The following is a 26,655-nucleotide window of genomic DNA, read 5'->3' as shown; positions in this document are numbered from 1 at the left end:
CCCATTATAAGATTTTAATCCGCCCCAGCTTCAAAACTGTATTCAACTATAGCCACAGACACTGTAAGCCACACATGGCCACAGCCACCATCAGCTGCCGCCGACCCCTGAGTTTTAAAGCAGATAAATAGCAATTCTTAAAAAATAATTATTTCATATCTATAATGGCAGAATTGAAACAAGTCAAACATTTTATTAGAATGTTGAACCAAAATGTAAATTACAATTTACTATCCAAGTTGGTTTTATGTTGAACAAGAAGTTTCTCTAAAAATTTTTAAGCTCCCAAAAAGGCCCCTTTTTATTTGGGTGATAATTTAGTTTGTAAATTAGGGTCATACAAGTTTACATTTTTTTATTTATACCAGGAATACAAAATTTAATATATTTTTTTGGTGGGGGGATGAGGAATGGTTGGTTTTTTTTTTTAATTTAAGTCCGTCATTACGATTGTGGCGATTTTTCTTGAGATGGTGGTGATTCTCTTTTCCCAGGACCTATTAGAAGCTACAATGTAAAGGAGAACTATATCGGTTCAGCAGTTACATATATCCTTCGGTATATAAAAGATATTTTAATCTATTATAAGGATTAAAAGAGCTGTCACCCTATAAGTGTTATTTTTTAATGTCTTGATTGATTGAGCTTCACTTCAGTGGCGTGCGAAGCACTTTGTCTAGGGGGGGGGGGAGGGCATTTTGAACATATTGCAAAATATTGTCCCCCCCTTCATCCCCATCCCTTCAGTTAAAGGCAACTTGCAAAAAAAAAAGAATATTTACCCACCCCCTCCCCCCGCAGGTAATTAAAATCTTTTATGAGAGGGATGATGATATAAAAGAATGGCGTTTTAAAAATATTTTTTTTAAAGTGATGTTCGCAAGGACTTGCTAGAGTGGTGCGCGTAGCGCCAAAAGAAAATTTTACACCACCTTCAAACTGAAATCTATTGTAGACAACAAGAATTGTGTTATTTTATCAAGTCAGGAATATAGAGTATGCTTTAATTAGGGTTTTTAATGTAAATTGCTAGAAAAAAAACATGTCTCTTAGTTAATGGAATATACACACAAAAAAATTATAAACTTATCCAGAACTTCATTTGATATTCATTTAAACAGACATACAGTTTTGAGAAAAAGACTTAGAAAAATGTCAAAGGAGTTTGAAATAAGGAAAGCACAAAAAATCGTTGATGAATATTTTAGATTTATTTTAGAAAATAAGCACAAAACCCTATTTTGTTTTGTATGATGACTGTTAGACTGACTGTCTAAGTAATTCAAATACTGGCTGCTAAGAACAATGGAAAAAAATTAAAAAGAAGTTTGAAAATTGGACCAAAAACACCAAAGATAAAGGGAAATATGTAAATTGTAAAAAAAAGCCAAAAACCTGCTAAAAGACAATCTGACCACCATGGAAGTTTTTTATTTGGTTTTGCTACTTGATAATAAGAATGTTGTCAAAAAGTTGCCTTCTATTTTTTATAGGAGCCAAGAATTGGGAATTACCAAATATTGTAAGATTAATTGAATGTTAAGATTTATATTGGCGCGAAGCGGCAAAAATTTTTTTGGCTATGACTTTTGGAAACAATGGGACAGTTTTGCTTTTTGGAGAAGGGAGGGGGCAAAATGGGGCATTTTTGTTCACCAGGGTGGGGCAAAATTGGGCATTTTTCATTATTTGTGGGGGTAGCAAGGGGGGGGGGGGGTTGGATGTTGGGGGGGGGGGGGAGGGGGCGATTGCCCCAAATGCCCCCTTCGGTTCGCACGCCACTGCTTCATTTAAATGGAGGTTTTCATTCTTTTATTTATTTTTGGCGACTAGTCCAGCTTTATGCTTATTGCTTGATGTTTTTTAAAACTTTTCTATAAATAGGGTAGGTCCGTCCATTCGTCCGGAACGGGTAGCTTTTTCGTTAATTTAGGCATGTTAGAATTGCCCTATTGTTAGGTACGATTTTGAAAGCGAAGCAACTTTATAATCGTTACCATTTTATAATCCATTTTAAACATGTTAATTAACTGAGCAGATTTTTGGAATACTGATTTCTTGGACAACAAAGTGCAATGTTATAAGCGAAACATATCTATAATGAAGTCCTAAAATATTATGTCCTTAAACATTATCCTGTATTGAAGCAGTTTTTCAACAAATTTATTTACAATTTTGATTCTATATTTATACACTAGCGAGTACGAACCTAGAAGGCTCTAGGGGCAATAGGTGGTATATCCCCCCCCCCCCAAAAAAAATAGTTTAAAACTGTCCATGCACCTATAAGAAGCTTCATTGTAAAGGAGAACCATTTTGGCTCAGCGGTTAGCAAGATCTTTCGCTAAAAACAAAAAGACCTTATTACTTTATATAATAGGATTTATGTTTACATTTTTCAGTTCTGATACTCTAACAGTGTTATTTTTCGTTTGTCCTACCGTTTCAGAGCTTCGCTTGTATGGATGTTGTTATCCTTCTTTAAATCAACCATAGATAAGCTCTTACTGTTTTTATAATGAATACTAGCGGCTTCGCCCCTAGCGTCTAGGGGCTTTGCCCCAAGAGTTTTGACCAACCTAATGTTTCGTATATATACAAGATTTAAAAGAAAAAGTAAAAAAATAGGTGGTTAGGGTTGTCTCTCCCTTCAAGAAAATAGCTTAAAACCATCAAAAGACCAGTAGGTATATTACCTGAAGAGTAGAGCCAAATCGGTTCAGTGGTTACTGAGATCTTAAGCTTCAGACAGACATAAATCGTTCTACTTTGTATTATAGATTCTAAGGGAGGGGGTTGGAGGTCATGAATATAGCCTAAAACCACCAAACTTCGACATTTACAAAGCTTTCCTAAAATACAACACATTTAAACTTAAGCTTCAGACAAAAAAAAACTATGCTACTTTATATAATAGGATTATTCAGTTCTGGTTCATTAACTGGGTGTCCCAAAGTTTCAACCATTAATTGTAATCTATAGAAGGGTAATTTTCTGCATCATCATTAGAGATGCACATTAAATATATCATACATTGTCTTATCCCGTTTGATTCCTGGTTATTTTGTCAACCCATCAAATTAATTGTTTTATATCCCGTCCTGTTTAGGCTAACCAAGGCGAAGAATTCTTCTATGATCTTGTTTTTGTAGGTCTTTTGTATGACAGTGACGATGACAGTGAACACAGGTCCCAGCAGGACCAAAAAAAGGAGACAAGCTGAAATGACATATGTCCATAAACATTATCCTGTATCAAGCAGCTTTTCACCAAATTTACTTACAATTTTGCTTCGACTCTTATACATCTATATTCTGATTATTCAGTTCAGACACTGTACAAGTGTTAATGTCCGTTTGTCCTAACGTTTCAGGGCTTCGCTTTTATGGATGTTGTCATCCTAGTTCATACATGAAGTAGCCTTATATTTAGGCTATTATTTTGATCCCTTAATTCTTTTATCTCAAAGAAAACTTTTTTTAAAGGGCGAATATAGGTTTGATATAATATGAGCTTATTTCAAAGGTGCCATTATATAGATTATAAATAACTTAAGGATATTGACATATCTAATTGTATAAGTCTGTTTATAGCTTAAAACCTTTCTAACTCAAGATAATATTATGTAATAAGTGTGGTTCCCTAAGAACTCAATTACCCTAGCATCACACAAGGCTTCGTAGCAAGGTTGAATTAAAAAGCTTTCGTTAAAGGATAGTCGTAATAATGTGGAAACCAATTAATCAGGGGTAAATATACCCATCTTCTACCTTAATACAAATTATATAAAGTAAAATATTTAAAAGTTAAAAAAACATCAAATAATGTAAAAAGTAAAAAAAAAATAATTGATAAAATTTTCTTGGAGGAAGAATGATTTCAAATCCCTGTTTTTTTAAGGTTTGTGTGTGTGTGTGTTAAAATTGCGTACATCAGGGTTTTTATATTTTCCAGAATTAACCAATGATCTTTGTACAGAAAATAAACTTTAAGACGTATTATTTACCCTAGTCAAAACTTTTACGCAAATTATTTCTACGCTTTTTAAAAATTGAATTAAAGAGTATATAATCTAAAATAATAAACATTTAAATTATCATTTAAGATGCGTGCCATTGTAATAGTCAATCAAACTTAAGCAAAATAGTCAAAAAAAAGTCTTGTAAAGGGCTAAAATAAACCGTTTGTCGTCAATCTCATTTATCATATGTTCAATTGAAACAGAAAATTGCAAAATCTACTTAAGGATTTTTTTGAATTTTTAAATTTGGCATAGATATTCTAAAAGTATGAAATGGCACCTTTCATATAAGCTCATATCATATCGAACCTATATTCGCCCTTTAATGTTTGGTAGGTACCCAATTTTTGCTAAAAATGATATGTTTCCTTTATAGCTAAAGATCACTCACTTAAATTTAGTAAAAAATGAGTATTTATATTAGTGTGTACTATTCAAACTGTTTTTCTCAATCATTATTTAATGTAAAATTTGCTATTTAATGTAAAATCTGCTATTATGATTATAAATAATATGTGTTTAGATACTGATGTTATAAATTATTTTCTTGAATTTCTATCAAACGCATTAATATTTTAAATAAAACTTGATCTTGGCCTTGATGATTATTGCGCCTTAACTAATAAAAAATACATTTTCCTTATTATAGAAATGAATTTTCAATAGTTGGTGCTGACACACTTGTATAAATAAAATTAAATGAATTGGCCTTGCAAATAATTGGCTCTCAATCTACGTCAACTTATTAATTGCTCTTTGTTGCCTTTTAAAATGAAGAATAATATTTGACCAGGTAAATTAACGGATATTAAAAATATATCTAATCAATATTTACGTAGAGAAAGTCTATAATGATAACGTTATTATACAACTTTGGGGACTAGTGTAATAATAATTGGATGCATTGTTTATTTCTATTTCATATCATATATTTTTTTATCTTGAAATTGTAATATAGTGGTTTTAGTGGTTTTAGATCTTTTTAAAAAGTAATTTTACCCCACTTATAGTTATTAGAATTTAATGATTAATGGCTTATTTTCTTCATTTTTTAAGACAATTAATAGAACCACAACAAAATAATTCAGTTTTTATTTAGAAAGTAAAGCAAAATATAAAATTCAAAACTTAGGTGTCTACATCTAAAAGTGGTTTTAGCGCATTTTTTCTATGTTCAAATCTTCTACGTTATGCAAGAAAAAAAAATGGATTTTCAGCAGTCTACTTTGTGATGCCAGTACTCCCTCCCTGGTTGAGATATGGCCTTCAAACTTTAATATGTTCCAGTACATTTCCCCAATAAAATCTGTATCATATCAAGTAGCTCAATATCTCAAGTTTGAAGCGTTTTGAAGCCATTCTTGCAAAGGGTAGAAGATTTGAGCATAAGAAAAATGAGCTGAAACCCTTTTAAGATGTTGACACCTAAGTTTTAAATTTTATATTTTACTGGACTTTCTGAATAAAATCTGAAATATTTATTTGTTGTTCTATTAATTGTCTTAAAAAATGAAGAAAATAAGCCGTTAATCATTAAATTCTGACTAAAACTAAAAGAGGGATAAAATTGCTTTCAAAAAAGTTCTCATAAAAAACACACTGTATAAGATTTTTATCTCCTTGACATAAACAGAAAAATTTTATTAACACTTTGATTTTAAAAGAATATAAATCAATTCACGTATATTATATAGAATGGGGGTCTGGACAGTGGACAGGGTATCTAAGTTGTCACAATTTTTACCCTTAATAGTCAGTTAAAGGGAAGTGGGATATTTATTGTCATGAATTATTTAAACCCATTAAATATATTATAATTTTTGTCAAAATAGCCGATGGACAGCAGACTTTAATTTTTTATTAAAAATATTGCTACCCAAGGTATCACTGGTCAAAGTAAATTACATACTGGATGCTCGGAACAATGGGAAAAATTATTTTACTACTGTCATCCCAAAAAGTTTGAAAACTGGAACAACGCACCAAATATAAGGAGGAAATATAGAAATAACCAAAAAAAATGCTAAAAGACAGTCCAACTGCCATGAATGCTTTCTTCAAACGAGGAGAAATTTAATTTTGATATCCTTAACTACAAAAAAATTTTAAAAAACCAAAGGTATGAGGAAATATTAAAAATAAAAATAAAAATAGCCATAAACCTGCAAAAAGGCAGTAGGGTTGCCCTTGATGTTTTCTTTAAACAATGGAAAAAATTTTAAAATTGCACTATAAACACCAAAAATATGTGAAAAATATAAAAATAGCCAAAAAAAAATGCTAAAAAGTATTCCGACCACCATGAGTGTTTTATAGTTGATTACGCTCCTTGGTATTAGGAATGTTGTCAAAAACTTTCAGTCTTCTATGTTTTAAAGGATCTGAGAAAAACACGTTTCCCCTTATCAGTGTCTAACAGACAGATAGACATTTGGAATTACAGAGTAATCTCGCTACCAGAAAATTGAAATACTCCTTATAACCTGGCTTGTTATATTCAGCAAAAAAAGATTACAACTTTTATATACACTAGTCAAAAAATGTATTGAATATAATTGGCAATACTAAAATTTGGTAAGATTAATGCCCAGTTCACAAACAACTTTTAGAGGCCGACCGATTTATTCTGTAGGTCAAGCTAAACAAGTACAACATTTTTCTACTATTAAAACAAGCCGTGCAATTTGAATTTTAAAAATGTACGCATTTTTGCACACTCTTTAAATTGGTCATGATCCAAAAATCTTCCAAAAATAGATGCTTTGGAAAAACCGGTTTTTAAGGCATAATTTCTTGAAAAATCATAAAAAAATTTTGTTATACAAAATTCCTAATGAAGAAATTAAGACATAGATTATTAATTACTGTCAATGGAAAGTGGGTTATATTAAGCAATACTTTTGTTCCATTAAAAAAACACCCTGTATTAACATAGCCAAGTATCAGAAAATAATTTAGAAGAAGACAAAAGAGGTCTTTGAAAAAGTGAGGGAGGTAGTTGTCTGAATATACATCTGTAGTACTGAGCTAATTCCCAATATTCTAAAAAAATATTCTTAGGTTTAAGGAAAAGTTTTGTTATTTTCTTCTTAAAATTTTTCTGCCAAAAATATTTTTTCAAAACACTTGTAGTCCAAATAAATATGAACTTGAAATATTGCAAATTTATCAGTTCTCCTGGTTAACTCAACTTGAAGTTAAGCCTTATTAATTTATTATATTAGTTTAACAGAATCATGAAAAAAAACCTGGGGGGCAATAAAAAATAAAAAGAATCAAAAAACCAATGAAAATACGACTAAACCCGCTACTTCGTTTTCTTTCCATGATCCGTTTAACCAATTGGTTATATTTTCTTTTTTAAATTGATTCTTTTTTACAAACTATATTGGTTTTCATAATTATCTGTAAAATACTTAAATAATTTAATTCAACTTTAAATATGTTTTATGTACATTATTCAGTGTTTTAGAGTAAGGCCATGTATACTATTGTAAACAAAAAGATATACAAAAAGAAGTATCTACCTATACTAAGAACAACTTGGGTGGCTTGGAAGCCATACTGGAAAACTTTTTTTTCCATGGAAAGCTGTTTATAATACATTGTGATAAAAAAGTTCCACTATGTCTTTAAAAACCAATTAATATCCATTGGATTTGTTCTAACATAGTAAAAGCTTTTTTAGGCCATCCCATTAAATTTTATTTTATTATTAGTTTCATTACACTAACCAGAGATGGGTTTTTAATAAATGCCGCGTTTTTTCGACAATTTTTTCGACATTGATTGATTGAACGAAGACGATGGGAGAGTATACAACTTAAGAATTCAAAATTTTGAAATTATTATTTTAGCCATTTGGATAATGTCTAATACAACTTAAATCCATTTTCGCTGCATATTTATTAATGCATCTTTTTAGATCTGTATTGGACATTATACAAATGGCCAAAATAATAATTTTAAAATTTTGAATCCTTAAGTTGTATACTCTGTTTTAAACCTTATTTCATCTTGAAGATCAATGCCCCAAACGATTTTAACAGAGTATACAAATTAAGAAATCAAAATTTTAAAGTTATCATTTTAGCCATTTGTATAATATCTATTACAGCTCTAAAAAGATGCATTAATAAATATGCAGCGAAAATGGATTTAAGATGTATTAGACATTATACAAATGGCTAAAATAATAATTTTAAAATTTTGAATTCTTAAGTTGTATACTCTCCCATCGTCTTCGTTCAATCAATCAATGTCTAAAAAATTGTCGAAAAAACGCGGCATTTATTAAAAACCCATCTCAGAGAAAAGAGTTATAATTAATCCATGTAAATATTTGGTCTATGAATTAGATGCGCTAGTAGGGATTAATGCTTGTACATTGCGCATGGAAAGGAAAAACCTAGCCTAATATTAAAGCACCCAATTAAAGCAAAAGACGTTTTAAACATAATCGTTTTTTAGCTTCATTATATTAAAACCTAACTTGCATAAAGGTTATGAATATGGGAGTACAAGGGATAAGAAATAGAAGGATAGAGAAATACATCATATCGTTGTCGGAAAGATGATAGGTCCGAATTTTGGACAAAAACCTTGTCATAACCAAAGCAATAAAAGTGGTTTCTACTGCTGCAATGTCAGGTGCACGACATAACTTGTTAGATTAGATGGAATGCCTTAGTCCAAAAGCAGGCACAACGCATTACCATGCAGAGTTAGAAATTCTAGGTCATGAAATCAAATGGTTCCCAGGTTGTTCTTAGTATAGATAGAATTTTTTTTGTATTATAATAACCGTATAATGATAAAATCATGTACAGCATTAAGCAAGATTTGGTTCAGAGATACACCAAAATGGGTTTTCGTGGTGAATCTCGTCCTCAAACGCTATCTTTAGGCTAGAGAAATCAACTTTACTATGTTATTTCTAAAAGTTAGATTGTTTAATTTTTGTGTATCATTTCTGCTAAAGGTTTGTTTAGTTAGTCGAATTTTCACAGTAGCCTTTCCCCAATTTATATCACCTGCGGGGCCAATTGTCAAACCATCTCCATTTTCAAAAGTCACTAGAGGCGTGGCCGCTAGCTGTTGATATTTTGTATAAATAGCTTTCTAGATTGATGGCATTAAAATGAATATGTTACGGCAATTGTCAGTTATTTCACTGCATCAGTTTGTTTGGAGACTGATCATCCTTGTTGCGGTCTCTACCCTAGTCATGATTTCTATTACAGGAAAAGGTTTTACAATTATTTAATAATAGTTTACGGTGCTTTCACAGAAAGTACCCTCTTGAGCTGCAATACATTCCCCCACATAAATTTGTTAAATATTCTGTTAGTAAGTTATTTTATACTAGTGACTGCGTTCCTAGCCTTGTATATTGATGCTCTATAATTAGTAAATAGAAAATACAATAGACAAATTTTTTGAAATATTTTTTATTCCAATATAAATTAACCCATTAGTGACGAACCGGCTTTTAACGCCCGGTTCCAGAAAATGCCGAAAAAAACCGGTTCTCAGTTTTAGGATTGCATCATTCTCAGTATGAATCCCCCCTCTACTACCCTGGTTTTCATTTCCCCCTGGAGCAGGCAGATTTGCTTACTTCCGTTTGCCGGTATAGCTCAACAAAATTTGAAAACCAAGAAAAACAAGGTGATTTTAAAATACCCCTCCTAACTTTTTTGTTTATGAAGTAAAGTTAGTGATTTTTTTCATGAAATTTAAAGTTTATTGGCATTTACATTCATTTGTGAATTCGTTTTATTCAAATTATTATTTTTTATATGATTTTTTTATCGTTTTTTTACGTTCTATATAGACCCGGCTCGGCATATGGGGGGAAAGTCTGAAATTTTCATTACCCGGTTTTACTAATAGATCTTTTTTACAACAACAACAAAAACCGGGTTTATTAACCAAAAAGTGGTGGTACCTATAGCCAAAATCTTAAATGTGATATAAATTGTTTTGTATGTTAGTTGTAGCTCTATCAATTACATGAGGTTATGTAGTTTTCAATTACGGATCGTATCGTAGTTTTAAAAAGTGTTCATCTCACTTTGGGCGTTCAAAAATTACATTTTTAATTTTTTGGGCCAAATAACCGGGTATTTAGGTCGCAAACTGGCTTTAATGCCGGGGGAAAGCACCAAAAAACGCCAAAAACGGTTATTAATGCCGCAAGGTTTTTTTACTCGCGCCGAACCGGGTTTTATTGCAACTTTCCTGTGCACGCCACTAGAGCAAAACAAAAAAATTGGAATTCCGTTTTTACCATTATAAAGCTTCCCTGAGATTTTCAGCTCGATCGGTCCATTAAAGTGGCGCTCGGCACTAATGGGTTAAACAATAAAACCCTAAAATTTGCAGGAAACCTTGGTGACCCAGGTCTAATGCTATTCTTTTAAGGTAAAAGGAAAAACATCCATAAAGTAAACGGTCGGACATTTACACTTCAAGCTTGTCAGCAATGAAATAGTGATATTACTTTGATGAATTCTGCTTTTAAAATTAAATCTCAATTTAAGACTTGCAACTTTGTGCCATGTCTTCAAATTAATCATCATTTAAAAATCAATTTACAGATTTGAAGAGCAATTAACCCTCTAAGGCCTCTTTAAAGAAATTATTTGATTTTTATAATTATAAAGAATGGTTACTTAAAAATATTTTGTGTAGTGTGATTTTTAGTAGCGAAGCTACTCTATAATTCAATTTGTCTGTCCGCCACTCCATTAGTCCATCCGTCAGTCTGTCATTCTGTAACGCTATGAGGGAAATGTGATTTTCTCGGCTCCTATTAAAGATAGACAGCTGAAATTTTTAGTGACATATGCTCATCAAATCTATATATTGTTTTGTCCGTCTGTCTGTTAATTGAAGTGCTAGATCAATTCCCAGATTTTTATATTTTTGTAATTTTTTCTCGATTCCTGTTAAAGATAAACGTCTGGAATTTTCAGGGATTAAATAAGTTCACATTTTACATATTTTCATCAAGATTCCATCATTATTAAGATGCCTTTATTGGTTGGGGTGCTAGATCGATTCCTATATTTTTAAGTATTCATGATTTTTTCGATCCCTATACAAGAAAGACAGTTGAAATTTTCAGGGATTGAATAAGTTTACACTCTATATATTTCCATTAAGTTTTATTAAGATACCCTTATTGATAGGGGTATTACTTTAAACACAAGCCGCGCTATTTGAATATTAAAAATTTTTTGCACACCCTTTAAGTCCATAAATCTTTGAAAAAAAAACATTTTGAAAAACCGGTTTTTTAGAGCATAAATTAATGAAATAATCTTTTTAGTAGCGAAGCTACTCTATAATTCACTTTGTCCGTCAGTCCGTCCGTCAGTCCGTCAGTCCGTAACGCTATGGGGGAAATGGGATTTACTCAGCTCCTATAAAAGATAGAATGCTAAATTTTTTGACAACATTCCCATCATTAATGAGCACATTTATGTATAAATCATCGAAGGCGGTAGGACCGCTTTTTAGCAGGTTTTAGGCTATTTTTGTATTTTTCACATTTTTCTCCATATCTTCAGTGTTTATGGTGCGTTTTTCAAAATTTTTTCAGTTATAGATATCTAAATCAAATTTAAAGCAAACAACTATGACGGCCAGACTGCCTTTCAGCAGGTTTTAGGATATTTTTGTATTTTTCACATTTTTCTCCATATCTTTGGTGTTAATGGTCCGATTTCCAAAATTTTTTTAGTTATAGATATCAAAATTAAATTTCCTGTCCTTTAAAGAAAACAACTATGACGGTCAGACTGCCTTTCAGCAGGTTTTAGGCTATTTTTTGTATTTTTCTCCATATCTTTGGTGTTTATGATCCGATTTTCAAAATTTTTTTAGTTACAGATATCAAAATTAAATTTCCTGTCCTTTAAAGAAAACAACTATGACGGTCAGACTGCCTTTAAGCAGGTTTTAGGCTATTTTTGTATGTTTCACATTTTTCTCCATATCCGTGGTGTTATGGTCCGATTTCCAAATTTTTTTAAGTTAAGGATTTAAAAATTAAACTTCCTGTCGTTTTAAGAAAACAAGCATGGCGGTCAGACTGCCTTTTAACAGGTTTTTGCTATTTTTATATGTTTTACATATTTCCCCATATCTTTTGTGTTTTTGGTCCAATTTTAAAACTTTTTTGTGATATCAGTATCAAAATAAGTTTTCCCATTGTTATGAGCATCTTTTATGTAATTTACTTTGACCGTCATCATTATACAAAATAGAAAAGGGTTTCGTGTTTTTTTCTCAAATAAATCAATTAATAAATACACTTTAAATCTACTTGTAAGTATTACCATCCATGATTTTATTTTTTGTGCTTCGCTACTTATGGATGGCGTCATCCTTGTTTATATATTTGAAACATAAATATCTCATTTAGGTTTTCCAAATATGTAAGGCATTTTACATAATAGTTTCATTTTCTATGCATAATTAAGTTTTTAAATAAATCATTTCCTATTAATGACCCTGTATAAATATAGACATATTTAGAGAGAGAGAGAGAGAGAAAAATATTGATTCAGTCTGAAATGATTTTCAAATAACCTACAAAAATGAACAATTTTGACTAAATCAGCTGTTTTTAGCAGGGTTCGGAAGCCACACCTCAGCCGCGCATAAGCCTCAGTTTTAAACCTGCTTGTGAGCATAAAAAAAATATCAGAAAGAAGGATTGTCTGCTAAAGAGCAGTTTTATACATCCAGCTGAATTTTATAGTGATAACATGAAGATTTCACTGAGGCTTACACGCGGCTTCCGATGCCTGGTTTTTAGGTACTTAATGAGATCTTATTCGAACTCGGAGCAATATTTTTTAAAACGGTTTTCAGATTTGTAATCAGCAATTCAATTCGGTCATTTTGATATGCAACATGCCTGTGTTTGTGGGCACTTTTTATACCCCCCGCGCGCCGGCAGCCATAAGAGACAAATCACTTTTAAAACTTGAATGGGGCTTATCATACATATATATGACTTACACAACTTATGATAACAGTAAAATCTAAAAAAAAGGGTGAAATGGGCCCATCCTATTGTATAAAGATATTTACACAAATTTAATAGATCAATAATTAAGTGGGTTGACTAAATAATTATTTACAGTTACAGAAATTGGTACAGATTTTATTTCTTACAGGAAAAGCATTTTCTTTTGTTGCAATGAAATGATTTATAAATAAAATAAATAATTTTTCAGCTGAACAATCCAATATTTCAGCCAAAGATCTTCATCCAGGGAAAAAATGCTTAAAAATGATATATTAAAAATTTTACAAAATTGTAAATAAAAATATTCGGGTATAGTACCTTTCGTGGCAATGCCTCTGAAGGGACGTTTCGTCATATTTTAATAGTAGCTTTTCCCCTATTTCTAGTCCCTACGGGGGAGCTCTAACCCTGTGGGGCAACCACCTAACTCAACCCTAACCTAACCTAAAATAACCTATCAAAAGCTATTGTGAAAATACGACGAAACGCCACTTTAGAGTCGTTGTCACGAAAGGGACTATAAATATTCTTCTAATTACATACCTTGTAAAGTACAATCAATAAGAACCAGTATTTTCCGAGATATTTAGCTTCTAACAAAAAACTTTGTGTAATACAAGAACAAAATACTGGCTATTGGGGCAGTAGAAGATTTAAAAAAAGATTTATAGCATTTTTTTATAATTTTATAGCCAATGTCACAATTATAAACATAAAAAACTTTACAATTCTCATCAACAGGGATATATGTGACCAAAAAAGAATAGGTAAATAAATATTTTTCTACGCTTTTTCTTATCCAAGCGTCCCTCATGTCATCTTTCTATCTCTTACAGCATCCGAGTAAAATACACATTACACATCCCTTATGGCAATCTGGCTGATCATAAAACCTTTTTACTCGGTTATTAGAAGTGAAGTCATATTGACCTACCATTATTCAATCAAAATGTATACTAACCTATCATTTGTCATTTGTATTGTATTGTCATTTTTTATAGGCACGCTTTGGGTTTTAAGTGATTATATTCTCGATGCTCTTGTCGAGAATACTCTAAAAAAACATTCAGTCGTCTAGCTTTAATAGAAGCTGAGAAAATCACGTTACTCAATTCCGATTTTTTATCTTATACGGTGGTTTCATTTTGAAATGGTTATTTGTTAATTAATGTATTTTTTGACTAAAATAAAATGCTTGACGGTCATCTAATTTGTCTACTTTAAGAACACGCATTTAATCACGTGCACAGGTTTAGTATATAAAAATATATTATGAAAGCTGTTTATAATACGATGCGAGAAATAGCTATTATTTTGTTATATTTTTAGATATCGTAACAATAGTTCATACAGCCACGTATAACAAACCAGCAAGAAATATCATAAGGTAAAAAAAAATATTTTATATCCGTAGCATCTTTATAAGCATCTCTTATATGTCCTTCTCTGACTGACTGAATTACCAAAAGTCTCCAAAGTTGTTAAGTCAACGAATAAGAAAATGTTAGAATAAAACCTTGGGGACTAGTGTAATAAACAGCCCATTGGCCCCTCTCTTTATGCTGACTAACTCAATGCTTCCAACAGAAAAGTTGTAAAACGTATGAGAGATATTTGTTATTAGAGTACCCGTAGAGTCAAAGCCTTTAGAGTATACATGTAAAAAACACCTCTTTTACTTCTTTGAGTTTTCCAATTTTTTCTTCAATATTTACACCTTAGTAAGGACAGAAAAAATTTGATATTTTGAACTTTTTATTTAAATGTGTACACAATGACACATATTTGAACTTTAACCCATTTTTTGTAACATTGAAACTTCCTAGGAGGGAGAGGACAACGAAAAATTAGTCAAATATAGTAAAATATCCTTTTAGTAGCGAAGCTACTCTACAATTTGAAATGTCCGTCTGTCCGTATGTCTTAGTTTGGGGGAAACGTGATTTTCTCGGCTCCTATAAAAGATAAAAGGCTGAAATTTTTTGACAACATTCCCATTATTAAGGAGCCCAATTAACTATAAAACATCAATGGCGGTCGGACCGCTTTTTAGCAGGTTTTAGGCTATTTTTGTATTTTTCACATTTTTCTCCATATCTTTGGTGTTTATGGTCCAATTTCCAACATTTTTCAGTTTTAGATATCAAAATAAATTTCCCGTCATTTCAAGAAAACATCTATGGCGGTCGGACCGCCCTTTTAGCAGGTTTTAGGCTATTTTTGTATTTTTCACATTTTTTCTCCATATCTTTGGTGTTTATGGTCCGATTTCAAAAATTTTTTAGTTAAAAATATTAAAATTAAATTTCCCGTTGTTTTGAGCATCCAGTATGTAATTTACCGTCAGTCTGTTAGTCAAAGTACTGATATATAAGTATTAAAAAATTTAAAACAAATGTTGAAAAGGTTTCGTGATTTTTCCCAATTTACATGTTTTTGACAACTAATCTTTAAATTCTTGTACAAATTGTTTGTGCTTCGCTACTTATGGATGTTGTCATCCTTGTTTAAATATTTTTATTTTGTTGTCGTTGCTACTTTTGCTTAAAATTTTTTGGGTATAGTCCTTTTCACGACATCCCTCCATAAGGAGCGATTCTTCGTATTTTTCACAGTAGCTTTTCTCCTATTTCTAGCCCCTGCGGGGGGCTCTAACCCTGCGGGGCCAATTACCTAACCCTGTGGGGCAATCACCTAACACAATATAACCTAACCTAACCTAAAATAACCTATAAAAAGCCATTTTAAAAATACGACTAATCGCTCCTTATGGAGGGATGTCGTGAAAAGGACTATACCCAATTTTTTTTTTCAGAAATACTTGGGGTAAACCAAAAATTCCTGGTATCAACACAAGGTAAATGATAGTTAGTTGTCGCATCGTATTATAGACAGTTTTCCATGATAGGAAAATAAAAATTAAAATGGGGGTCGAAGGCCCGGGCCAGTGATTAATCTAATAATTATTCGTGAAAAAGTCTTTATAATACGATACGATACAAAACGCGTTTTTTTGTTTGGTCTACAGCTGGTTTTAACCCAGCAGAAATAAATAGGATTTGGAGCGATACTGGAATTATTGTGTTAAATTATTTCTTTTTGGACTAAAATCTTTTTTGATTAAAAAACACATATGCATATTTTAGATTGTATTATGTTTAGAGGTATAAAAAACCAGCAGGCCCTTCCTCACCCACTCCCCTCCAACCAAAAGGACCAAAAACAATTTAGTTTTTTTTAAATCCAAAATTGGAAAAGGGGGAAGGAATGCAGGAATAAGGTATAACCAACAAGGGGAATAAATAATATTTGGGGGGCAAATGGAGAGGTCGTCAATTTTACGATGTGTTGCTAACCAACAACACGTATAGGTTTCGTCAATTTTTCAGAATTAATTTAATTTTTGGTATAAGCTGGGAGGAATAGTAGTCCAACAATTTTTTTTTTTTACAATTTTTAATAATTTGATAATATTATTATTCTTTGTGTTTGAAGAAAATTAGTGTAGATTAGTCAGTAATAAAAACCTAGACAGTTTACTCTACCCAGGGAAAAGGGAATGTGATTCTGACAAATAATTCTAAATTAAAATTTCCCCACAACCATCTTGCCCTTTTCCTCCCATTCTTACCCACCCCTCTTCCGTTACATGGGAAAAAAAAGATATACCCCCGCCTTACTTCTAAAGGTTTCCTGATTTTTTTTTGTAGAATTGATTGTTAGAATAGCTAGGCCTGATTCGATCTACTTAAAGAAGATTTATCTTCTCTGATTCTTCTTATAATATTGCTAGCGTGACATTGTTTTTGTTTTAGGATAGTATTTGTGGTTGGAAGAGCAAAGTATAAAGAGCAACAGCAAGAAGTTATTAATGAAGCTAATCATTTTAAAGATATAATCATGGTTAGTCCTGCTGCTCATTTATTCTACGTAAAAAGCGTCGTCTAGAAGGCTGGATGTCAATTAAAAAAAAAATTGTTGACCATTCGAAATTCTAAAAAAATTAAGAAGTTGAAGAAACTTTTCCAGATGTCTAATAGAAGCGTTGACCTATCCTAACCCAAAATATAAAGTTACAACCTGTCTACTATTAAGAAGATATTTCAACAAGGAGAACCAATAGGTTACAGCCGTTAGCGAGATTATTTCAAACAAACAGACAAACAATACACAATCAAAGTCTTTTATATAAAGATTCAAAAGTATTTAGTTATTTATGTTGATCTAAACTAATTGAAACCTTTTTGTTTAGGGAGGTTTTAATGACGTCTATCATAACTTGTCCTATAAGAACATATTTGCAAATTTTTGGGTGGCTACTTTCTGTCCCCAGGTATGTGTTGGTCAACGGCGTCCACAGGGTTTTGCCAGGGAGATGTATGAAGCCCAAACAAAAATTTTTATATTCCCTTACTATTTTTGTACACCTCTTTTAACTAAAGTCGAGAGGGGTGTGTTGCTTTAGGTTATGTTATATGGATAACAAGAGAATTATAGTTGTTTACTGGCAGGGATGTGAATACACCCCCCCCCCCCCCCCCCCTCCAAAAGTGTCAAACCCTTAGATAATCAATATACTCAAAGGTTGAAAAGCGTGGAAATTCTTTTTTACACTAAATTTAAGGTGGGGTGTGATATTTGTTCCTTGACTTCACCCATAGCTGTTTTATGGGGTTGTATACCCTTGTCAAGTGGTGTGTAGAGGGGTGTTGGTGGGTAGACATCTAGGGGGATGTATAACACCCCCATAATTTTGCCAGACAGGTTGATACAGCCCCTTCTGCTGGGTGTTATTGTTACAAGAATTTAACTATTCAGAATAAAAATACTATTTTGATCCAGTATGATTTATTAAGGGATGTAAGCATTGAGCTTTAAAAAGTTTTAAAAAGTTTTAAACTACATAAAAAACTAGTTGCCATTTTTTGACTTAGTCGATGACATGATTAAATTTGAATATTGGAAGACTTTTCTTTTGAATTAAAATCACAATAACATTGCAAAAGTTAATTGTTTTTAAAAGCGAAGCTTTTCTAGAAATAGGGTCGGTCCGTCCGTCCGTACGTCCGTCCGTCACGGATAGCTTTTTTCGTTAATTTAGACATGTTAGAATTGTCCTATAAATTTCAAATTTTGCATGGTGATTCCTTTAGTAGTTAGGTACGATTTAGAAAGCGTAGCAACTCTATAATCATTACCAAAATGTCCGTACGTCCATTTTAAACATGTTGATTTTTTTACTTTTTTAAATAGCTTTTTTTAGTTAATTTGGGCATGTTAGAATTGTCCTATCGATTTAAAATTTTGCATGGTGATTCCTGTTATAGTTAGGTACGAGTTAGAAAGCGTAGCAACTCTATAATCATTACCAGAATGTCCGTACGTCCATTTTAAACATGTTGATTTTTTTTACATTTTTAACAACAAATTTGTATGTGACCTAATTATCCGATTGGTCTGATTTTTGGTATACTGATTTCTGGTACAACAAAGTACAATATTATAAGCGAAGCAACTCTATAATCAAGTCCTAAAGTATGTTAGTATGTCCATAATCATTATCCTGTATCAAGCAGTTTTTCAACAAATTTACTAACAATTTTGCTTTGACTCTTATACATTCGCATTCTGATTATTCAGTTCTGACATTATACAAGTGTTAGTGTCCGTTTGTCCTACCGTTTCAGAGCTTCGCTTTTATGGATGTTGTCATCCTTGTTTCAATATGGCTTCGAAACCGATTGATATCCGGTGGTTTAGAGCCGGTTCTCAGTAGAAATCAGACTTTTTCCCACTAATACTAACAAAGAAATCATAGCCCCTAGGGGATAACAAAACTGGCTTTAAACTTATTACTTTTTCATTTCAATATCCACGGAAAGCTGTATACAATACGATGCGATAAATAACTATTCGAAATCTTATTTGTAATCATGTTTTGTAGGCTGATATTGTGGTAAAATCTGATGATGATATGTATGTTGATTTGTATGCTGTTTATGCTAATACACAGTAAGTTTATACATAAACAAGGATGATAGTATCCATATGTTCAACAAATCAGATAATTGCTTTACAATAACAATAACTTTACAACCAATGATTTTATTTTACAGAAGTAGTAGTTCTGATAATCATTATTGTGGATGTATATTGTATACAGAATTTTTGGCCATTGTCTTATGCCGTTATCTACATAACATACAGATTGACCCTCGAAAAAGTATTTTTAGCATCTGCAGCAAATATTTCTTAATGAATTATTAAAAAATGTATATGTCCTTGTTCTCTGTAGATTTCCACATAAGTAGATATAAAAATATTTTTTTTACATCAATTAACAGCTGAGATTTTTAGAGCTAAAGTTTTGAAAAAGTGGCTGAGGAAAAAGTAACTTTTCAAGAAAAATTCTTTTTTAAAGTAAAATGACGTGTTTTCGTTACAGTTCAAATACTTTTTATAAAACTTATATAAAGATGTATCCAAGAAATTTATTTCATGCTAAAAGCACTTTTTTCACTTGTTCTAAAAGGCATTTTTAAAATAGTGTAAATTGCAAAAACACCCTTACACAAGGAAATCATATAAAACATAGTATCAGATTAAAAGTTTACTTAAACAGAAATCAAACACTTTTTATTTTATTGAAATAAGTTAAGAAACAAAAAAAATACAGCTAAAACTTTTATTTAACATTTAACAATTTACATGATTTTTATGTGTCTTTAAGTAATTTGTATGAGTGGGCGTGAATTTATTGGTTCAAAGTAGCGTTAATCCTTCCGGTCGTAAGCATAAATTGGGGAGGGGTTCATTTCAGGTCATATTAAGAAGTAGGGGTTAATATAAGGTTTGTGGTTAAATGGTTATAAGAAAAATGCATCAAATAAAATTTTAAAAGTAATTTTTATAATTTAAATTTATAGAGAACAAGTACATATGCATCTTTTAATATTTTATTGAGAAATGTGGGCTGCAGATGCTAAAAAATACTTTTTCGAGGGTCATACTGTATAAAATGTAATGTAGGGTGATTAAAAATTGAATGCCCTTTTATAAATAATTCAAAAAGGTACTTTTGAATTAATTAAGTTACCCAATTCTAAAAAATGATTCTTCATTTTAAAAATATATTATTTCAAATTAAGTAATAATACATTTTTACACAGAATACTATAAAGATTATTAATTAGATTATTAAAAGATTATTAGGGTTTAACATTAATTCATTATTAATTCATGTGGCTATTTTAAAAGGTCTAATCTTTTGTATGCTACTTTTCCAATAAATGAAAGTGAATACAAAACAGCAAATGTTACGAAACGGCGAAATGACAAAACAGAGAATGTTACAAGACGGTGAAATAACAAAACAACAACTGTTACAAAACGTTGCAACGGTCATTATTTGGCCGTAACTATTGACTTTATGTATAAAATTACAAACATTGTAAGATTTTCTTTTAAAATTTGGAACATTCTTTGGATTTTTAAATGTAGATTTTTTTAATAGGTCCTATTTATAGTATATTATATATCGCCATTTTGTAACATTCGCTGTTTTGTGATTTCGCCGTTTTGTATCCACTTGAATGAAAAGGTTCATGAAAAATAGCTTAAAACCATGGACGAGCAGTAAGGATATTCAATAATTTTAAACCTAGATAACATATTCAATATAATTATTACTTTTGCGTTATTTCCATTTTAGAAAATGGAAGTTACTAGAAGATTACAAGAACAATACATTTATAAGATGCCCAGTTCACTGGACAGACAGCAATGTTTAAAGAGATACAAAAAGTAAGGTAATTACTAAACTAACTATGGATATTTTATTTCAAACATCAGGCAATTTCAAGCAATTTAGGTTTTAATGTTTTTAAAGCAAAATAACAAATAATTTATATAGTGTGTTTTTTTGATGAAACAAAAGTCATGGTTAATTTAACCCACTAATTATTAACAGAAATCAATGTTCAATATCTTATTTTCTTCATTGGTTCGGCATATATTTGGCAGGGGTTCATGGGCTAGCAACAAATTTCAGTTCTACAAGAATTTTTTATTAAATATTCATTTCTTTTCCCAACACGCGGTCATGTTAAAGATTTTCTGATAAAGTTACTACAAATCGAATGAAAAATGGGTTATTTTTTTTAGTATTATGTATCTCAAAGAGACCTGCCACCAGAGAAAGTTCCAGGTATAATCATTTATCGCGTCATAGACAGCTGTCCGCAGATATTAAAATTAACAATTAAAACCATATTATTTGTTGGAGCCGAAAGCCTGGTATCAAACTGTATCAAACTGGTATCAATTCTATGCTTTTTTGAATATTTTGAAAATTGTCTGTATTACGATGTTTTACATGAATTTTCAGTATGACTGAGAACCGGTTCTAATTCCAGTGGATGTAAAGCCATACTGGAAACACCCTCATTTTCCTAATACTATACTTTTTAACAATCATTGAACTAAGATGACAACATCCATGAGCAACGAAGTATATGTTTGTAGAGTGATTTATAGAGCAGATGTTCAGTGTTTTAAATTTTAAATACCCAATTATTTCGAAAATAGAATATAAAAAAATCATTTTACGTGTGCTTTGAATAAGAAATTAAATATCAACCTTAAATAGTAGTTGAGAAAATCACGTTTTCCCTACAGTGTTTCCTACAGACATTAAGACGGACATTTGAATTATAAAGTAGAAAAAATTTTATTATCTGAAATATTATAATTTTTTAGGAGATAAGTATCCTCCATTTTGTCTGGGCTGGTTTTGGATGCTAACACCTGGAACAGCAGACAGGTACAATTTTGTCTGGGCTGGTTCTGGATGCTAATACTGGAACAGCTGACAGGTAAGAATTTGACTGGGCTGGTTTTAGATGCTAACACCTGGAACAGCGGACAGGTACGGTTTTGTCTGGGCTGGTTCTGGATACTAATATTTGAACAGCTGACAGGTAAGATTTTGTCTGGGCTGGTTTTGGATGCTAACACCTGGAACTGCAGACAGGTACGATTTTGTCTGGGCTGGTTATGGATGCTAACACCTGGAACAGCAGACAGGTACAATTTTGTCTGGGCTGGTTCTGGATGCTAATACTGGAACAGCTGACAGGTACGATTTTGTCTGGGCTGGTTTTAGATGCTAACACCTGGAACAGCGGACAGGTACGATTTTGTCTGGGCTGGTTTTAGATGCTAACACCTGGAACAGCAGACAGGTACAATTTTGTCTGGGCTGGTTCTGGATGCTAATACTGGAACAGCTGACAGGTACAATTTTGTCTGGGCTAGTTCTGGATGCTAACACCTGGAACAGCAGACAGGTACAATTTTGTCTGGGCTGGTTCTGGATGCTAATACTGGAACAGCTGACAAGTAAGATTTTGAATGGGCTGGTTCTGGATGCTCACACCGGGAACAGCTGACAGGTAAGATTTTGTCTGGGCTGGTTTTGGATGTTAACACCAGGAACAGCTGACAGGTAAGATTTTGTCTGGGCTGGTTTTTTATGTTTATACCTGGAACAGCTGACAGGTAAGTTCACATGGCTGCTGCTGGTCAGAACATCTAACAAGCAAATTCAAACGGCCGCTGTCGGACAAACGAGTAAATGGTTTGAACCATGACATAGCTATAGATATCTTAAAATTAGATTATATAGCTGCCTTGTCAAACGCCTGTGTAATGATAGTAAGTAAGGATATAATATCTTATGGCGTAACTGAAGATTTTGCTTTTTTCAAACATACAGACAAGGGCTTTGCAATTAAAGGCTAATGTATCTGTCTTGCCTTAACGCTTTCTCCCCACCACCATTTTTAAATAATATTTTGATTCAAAACAATATTGCAAATAGTTTGGAATATAAGTTTTCTTATTTAGGATTTGGAAGGGGGCAATAACAGAACCTTTTCTCTGGTTAGAAGATGTCTACATGACTGGTTTCATAGGTAATATTCCAATATTGTATTTTATATCAAAGAATGAAACCTGCAAAACAAAGATTAGATCTATGATATTTATTTTGATGTTTTAAACAACAACTGGTTTCACTACAACGCGGCAGAAACAAATAAGATTTAGAGCCACAATGGATTATATCATAGCACAAATTCTCTTCTTTCTAGCAATTAGGATAATAATTCAATTTGATTAAGTTTGTAATATTTTTTCTAGTATGGCTTTGGATAGTATGATAATGGATAATTGGAATTAAACCATTACTTTTTTTGCAAATTCTATAGATAACAGAGTGCATTTTATTGGATGGAGCATAGTCTATGTATATTTATCACAACCTGCAATATATATCCTTTTTTTTGAAACTGATATTCTTTTAGCTCCTTCAGTTGGAATAGAGGCCAAGCCTGTGATAGGATTTGAAAAATTTGCCCCAAGGAGAAATTTGCTTGTTAAGAGAATGCAGAGCAAATATTATTATCATAAGGTAAATATTTTGACTTTTTAGAGTTATAGAATAATTAACTTTTATACAATTATCTGTTTATATGTTTCAAAGATTTATTTTTTAGCACAATGAACTTTTATTCTGTTGATTTATTACAGTTAGATATAAAAAGAAATAATAAATAATTATATATATTTTTAGGATATCCTTTACACACAAACAAAAAGATTGTTTTGGGTAAGAAAGTATTTTACATTTTGTTCAAATATTTGTATTTAGATCTAAGTGGGAAAAATTTGATTAATCTAAATTTAATTAATAATAAGCTTGTATAGAATAAACTAGAGTTGGCTCGATATAATTATCTCCCTATTGGCTAGTGTTTTCTATATGCATATCTATTTCTCAATAAATCTATTTTCCTCACCCGGCATTACTATCTAAAAGAAAGTAAATATTTAATAATTTAAATGATTTTAAACAGATTTTTTAAATTATATTTTTTTCTTTACATTACCATCACTAAAGGGTTAATGATGCTGATTACAATTTTAGTTTAATATTTGACCACACAAAATGTCGCCACAATCGAATTTTTTTTAAACAGAGTTTTCTTAAATTTATTATATTATAAATTTAAATTTTCTCTTTTATGATTAGAAATTAAATACATCAATATAAGGTAAATAGCTACATGAAATAAAAAAAAGGAATTTATTTTTAATAAAGTAAAATAATGAGTCTTATCGTTCTGGGCAATGAGAGTTTATTATGGATTATTGGAGCACTATGAGTTTTAGTCATATATTCCTTGGAAAACTTGAGCTCGTTTATAGACATTTATTTCCTATATAGATCTGACATGGATCTTGAAGCAAGTAAGCAGGCCGTTTTGTACATGTTAAAAATTGGAAGATTTCATTAAATAAAAGTTATCGCAAATATACTTAGTAAATAACTTATATTGCAAATTAAAAATTTCAGATTGCATATTACTTAGATGAAATTGCTAAAGAAAACTATGAAAATCAGGTAACAATTAGTTTAAACATTGTGTAATTCCTTTGACAAGCTTTTAAAATTTAACGTTTATTGTTATAATTACACATTTGTAAGAAAACAAGTGTCAATAATTTAATAGGATTGAAAAATGTGTTGTTTTTATTCTGTTTAGGATCACAATTTCGTTTCTTTCAGCAAATATGTCAAATTTCTTAAATAAATTCTGCATTAAATTGAGATGAGAGTGATAAGGACTAACAGAGCATGTTTGACCATGCATTTTTGCATTATTTTCAACAATGTAAAGATTAAAAAGTATGGACTAATGGATTAATTTACACTTTTCCAGCTTGACAATTTGAGAAATTTTAAGCCACTAAAATTTTTTTATAAGGTGATGAATGGAGTGTACAGATTCAAAGAAAGAAGTAAAGGCGAAAAGATCTTATTTAAAATGATGTGTGATCTGCTGAGAAAAACTCCTGATGTGCTCAGAAGTTACCCAGAGAAAAAACTGAATAAATGGGCTAGATATAGGGCTGGGCTAAGAGACTATGAGTTGTGAACACAAACTTGGACACAGGATTGAACAAACAAATCTAATTTAGATAACCATTAACACTTTATGATTTTCTTAAATTTTCTGGATAAATCTGGTTTTCATGGCTTCAGTAAAAACGCTTAAATTGAATTAATTGCCAATTGTCCCCTACCCGGTTTAAATTACTCACAAATGTTAAGCATTTACGTCCAATCTTGTATTTGTAAATACCATTGTTTTCCATAAAAATTCGCACCTTACATATCATAACTAGTTACCAAAGTGGTTTTCCATTTGTTTGAGACCATTGTAAATTCAAACCAAAATGATGGCAAACTAAAATGAGAAAGCTATTCTCATCACCCAACAAAATACTGAAAAAAAACACTGCTAAAAATGTTACTAGTAATTAATCTTAGACTAGTTTTAAAACTGACAAAATAAATATTTTAGTGTGTTTGTTCAAAATATAATTCAGCGGTGCATTTTGAGTATTTTAGTCATTTGTTAATCCCAGGGGCTGCTATTCAGCCAATTAATTCCATTTGAAATTGCACAAAATTAAATATTTTGTTGGTGTAAAAATTGTTTTTTGGAAGTAGCTGAAAGGAAGTGGGTAAGAAGAGGGGGGGGGGAATAAGGGTTAAGGGAAATTTTTACTTAGAATTGTTTGTCTGAATCACATTCCCTATTACCTGGTTATTAAGATATATAAGTTGGAAAGAATTTTAATGTTAGGGGAGATTTGAAATCTGCATCAAATTGGTCCTATCCTATTGGTCAAAATTAATTAACTTAAATTGTATTTCTGCTTTTAGATAAAGAATTACACAATCGCTCGATCATTTAATACCTTGGGATTTAAATATCCATTTATGCTAAATTTTGTTTGCTTAAATAACTCATTTCATCTATTTTTGTAAATGTTAGTTAATCTATATCATTAATAAAGTGAATATAAATTATAACTGTATTCTTTTCATTTCCACAATTTTAATCAACTGTAAAAGAAATTTATCAAAACTAATTGTATCTAGAATCAAGTGAGAAAAGCTTCACTGCATGATAGACTCGAAATAAAGTATTACCAAACTTTACCAATAAACTGTAAACAAATATGATAAATATACAAGCAAAATAACAAGTTAATGTTGAGATTCAATTCCTTCTCGTTCCTTCTTAAGCATAAAATGAATTTGAAAATTTTTAACATAAACTTTAATATCCTTATCAGGATGTTGATTTTATATGTCGTCTTTATGACAGGTGAAGATGTTATGAATATATTTCTTAAATTATGTATATGAAAAAATATTGTACGGTAATATCAAATTAAATTAAAAATAATTTATTTTTTTTGTTTTTTTTTGTACCAGAATCATCCCTGCAATGAAAGAAGAAAAAAATTTGTTTTGTTTTACATAGCAGACTAAATGTATTATGATAACATACAACGTCTCTTTGTGAGTTCATATTTATAATATTGATTTTTATAAATGAACTAATGAAAAAATATTTGTTTGAAATTTGACTAAATGTCATATTGTATAATTTACTTAATTCTTAACAGTCGGGCCCCTTGCCGCATCTTTATCGGTCGGGGGTGAGGGGGT

At 31.1% G+C, this 26,655-nt stretch overlaps 1 protein-coding gene and 2 long non-coding RNA genes across 4 annotated transcripts; all 3 read left to right on the top strand.

Annotated features, from left to right (window-relative positions):
• Nucleotides 1–13,757: 13,757 nt before the first annotated feature.
• Nucleotides 13,758–16,971, top strand: LOC145334764 (uncharacterized). The gene is made up of 4 exons (XR_013884959.1): nt 13,758–13,834; nt 14,397–14,454; nt 15,883–15,924; nt 16,883–16,971. It is a non-coding gene; the product is annotated as an uncharacterized LOC145334764 (long non-coding RNA).
• Nucleotides 16,972–17,318: 347 nt separating this feature from the next.
• Nucleotides 17,319–21,462, top strand: LOC145333873 (uncharacterized). 2 transcript variants are annotated; one of them, XR_013884631.1, is made up of 4 exons: nt 17,319–17,400; nt 19,012–19,079; nt 20,779–20,870; nt 21,231–21,462. It is a non-coding gene; the product is annotated as an uncharacterized LOC145333873 (long non-coding RNA). The 2 variants fall into 2 exon arrangements; XR_013884630.1 differs by having other exon boundaries at nt 20,779–20,875.
• A 926-nt stretch (nt 21,463–22,388) lies between these two features.
• Nucleotides 22,389–25,653, top strand: LOC145333969 (uncharacterized). Its single transcript, XM_080179233.1, has 6 exons — nt 22,389–22,414; nt 22,974–23,041; nt 23,432–23,538; nt 23,701–23,736; nt 24,484–24,531; nt 24,896–25,653. The coding sequence occupies exons 1-6, from the start codon at nt 22,389–22,391 to the stop codon at nt 25,064–25,066; spliced, it is 456 nt and encodes a 151-aa protein (XP_080035359.1). The 3' UTR covers nt 25,067–25,653.
• Nucleotides 25,654–26,655: the final 1,002 nt, after the last annotated feature.

Source organism: Acartia tonsa, chromosome 12, assembly GCF_053477335.1.
Source record: "Acartia tonsa isolate MP-2025a chromosome 12, ASM5347733v1, whole genome shotgun sequence".
NCBI classification, from domain to species: Eukaryota; Metazoa; Arthropoda; class Copepoda; order Calanoida; family Acartiidae; genus Acartia; species Acartia tonsa.
This window is presented reverse-complemented; position numbering and strand designations above follow the sequence as displayed.

Bases quoted from the DNA above. Each gene is read 5' to 3' on its own strand.
- LOC145333969 (XM_080179233.1), top strand. From the start codon at position 22,389: ATGCTAACACCTGGAACAGCAGACAG. The intron at 23,042-23,431 runs GTAATATTCCAA...ATATTCTTTTAG, and splicing joins CTACATGACTGGTTTCATAG to CTCCTTCAGTTGGAATAGAG. The intron at 24,532-24,895 runs GTAACAATTAGT...TTTTTTTATAAG, and splicing joins AAGAAAACTATGAAAATCAG to GTGATGAATGGAGTGTACAG.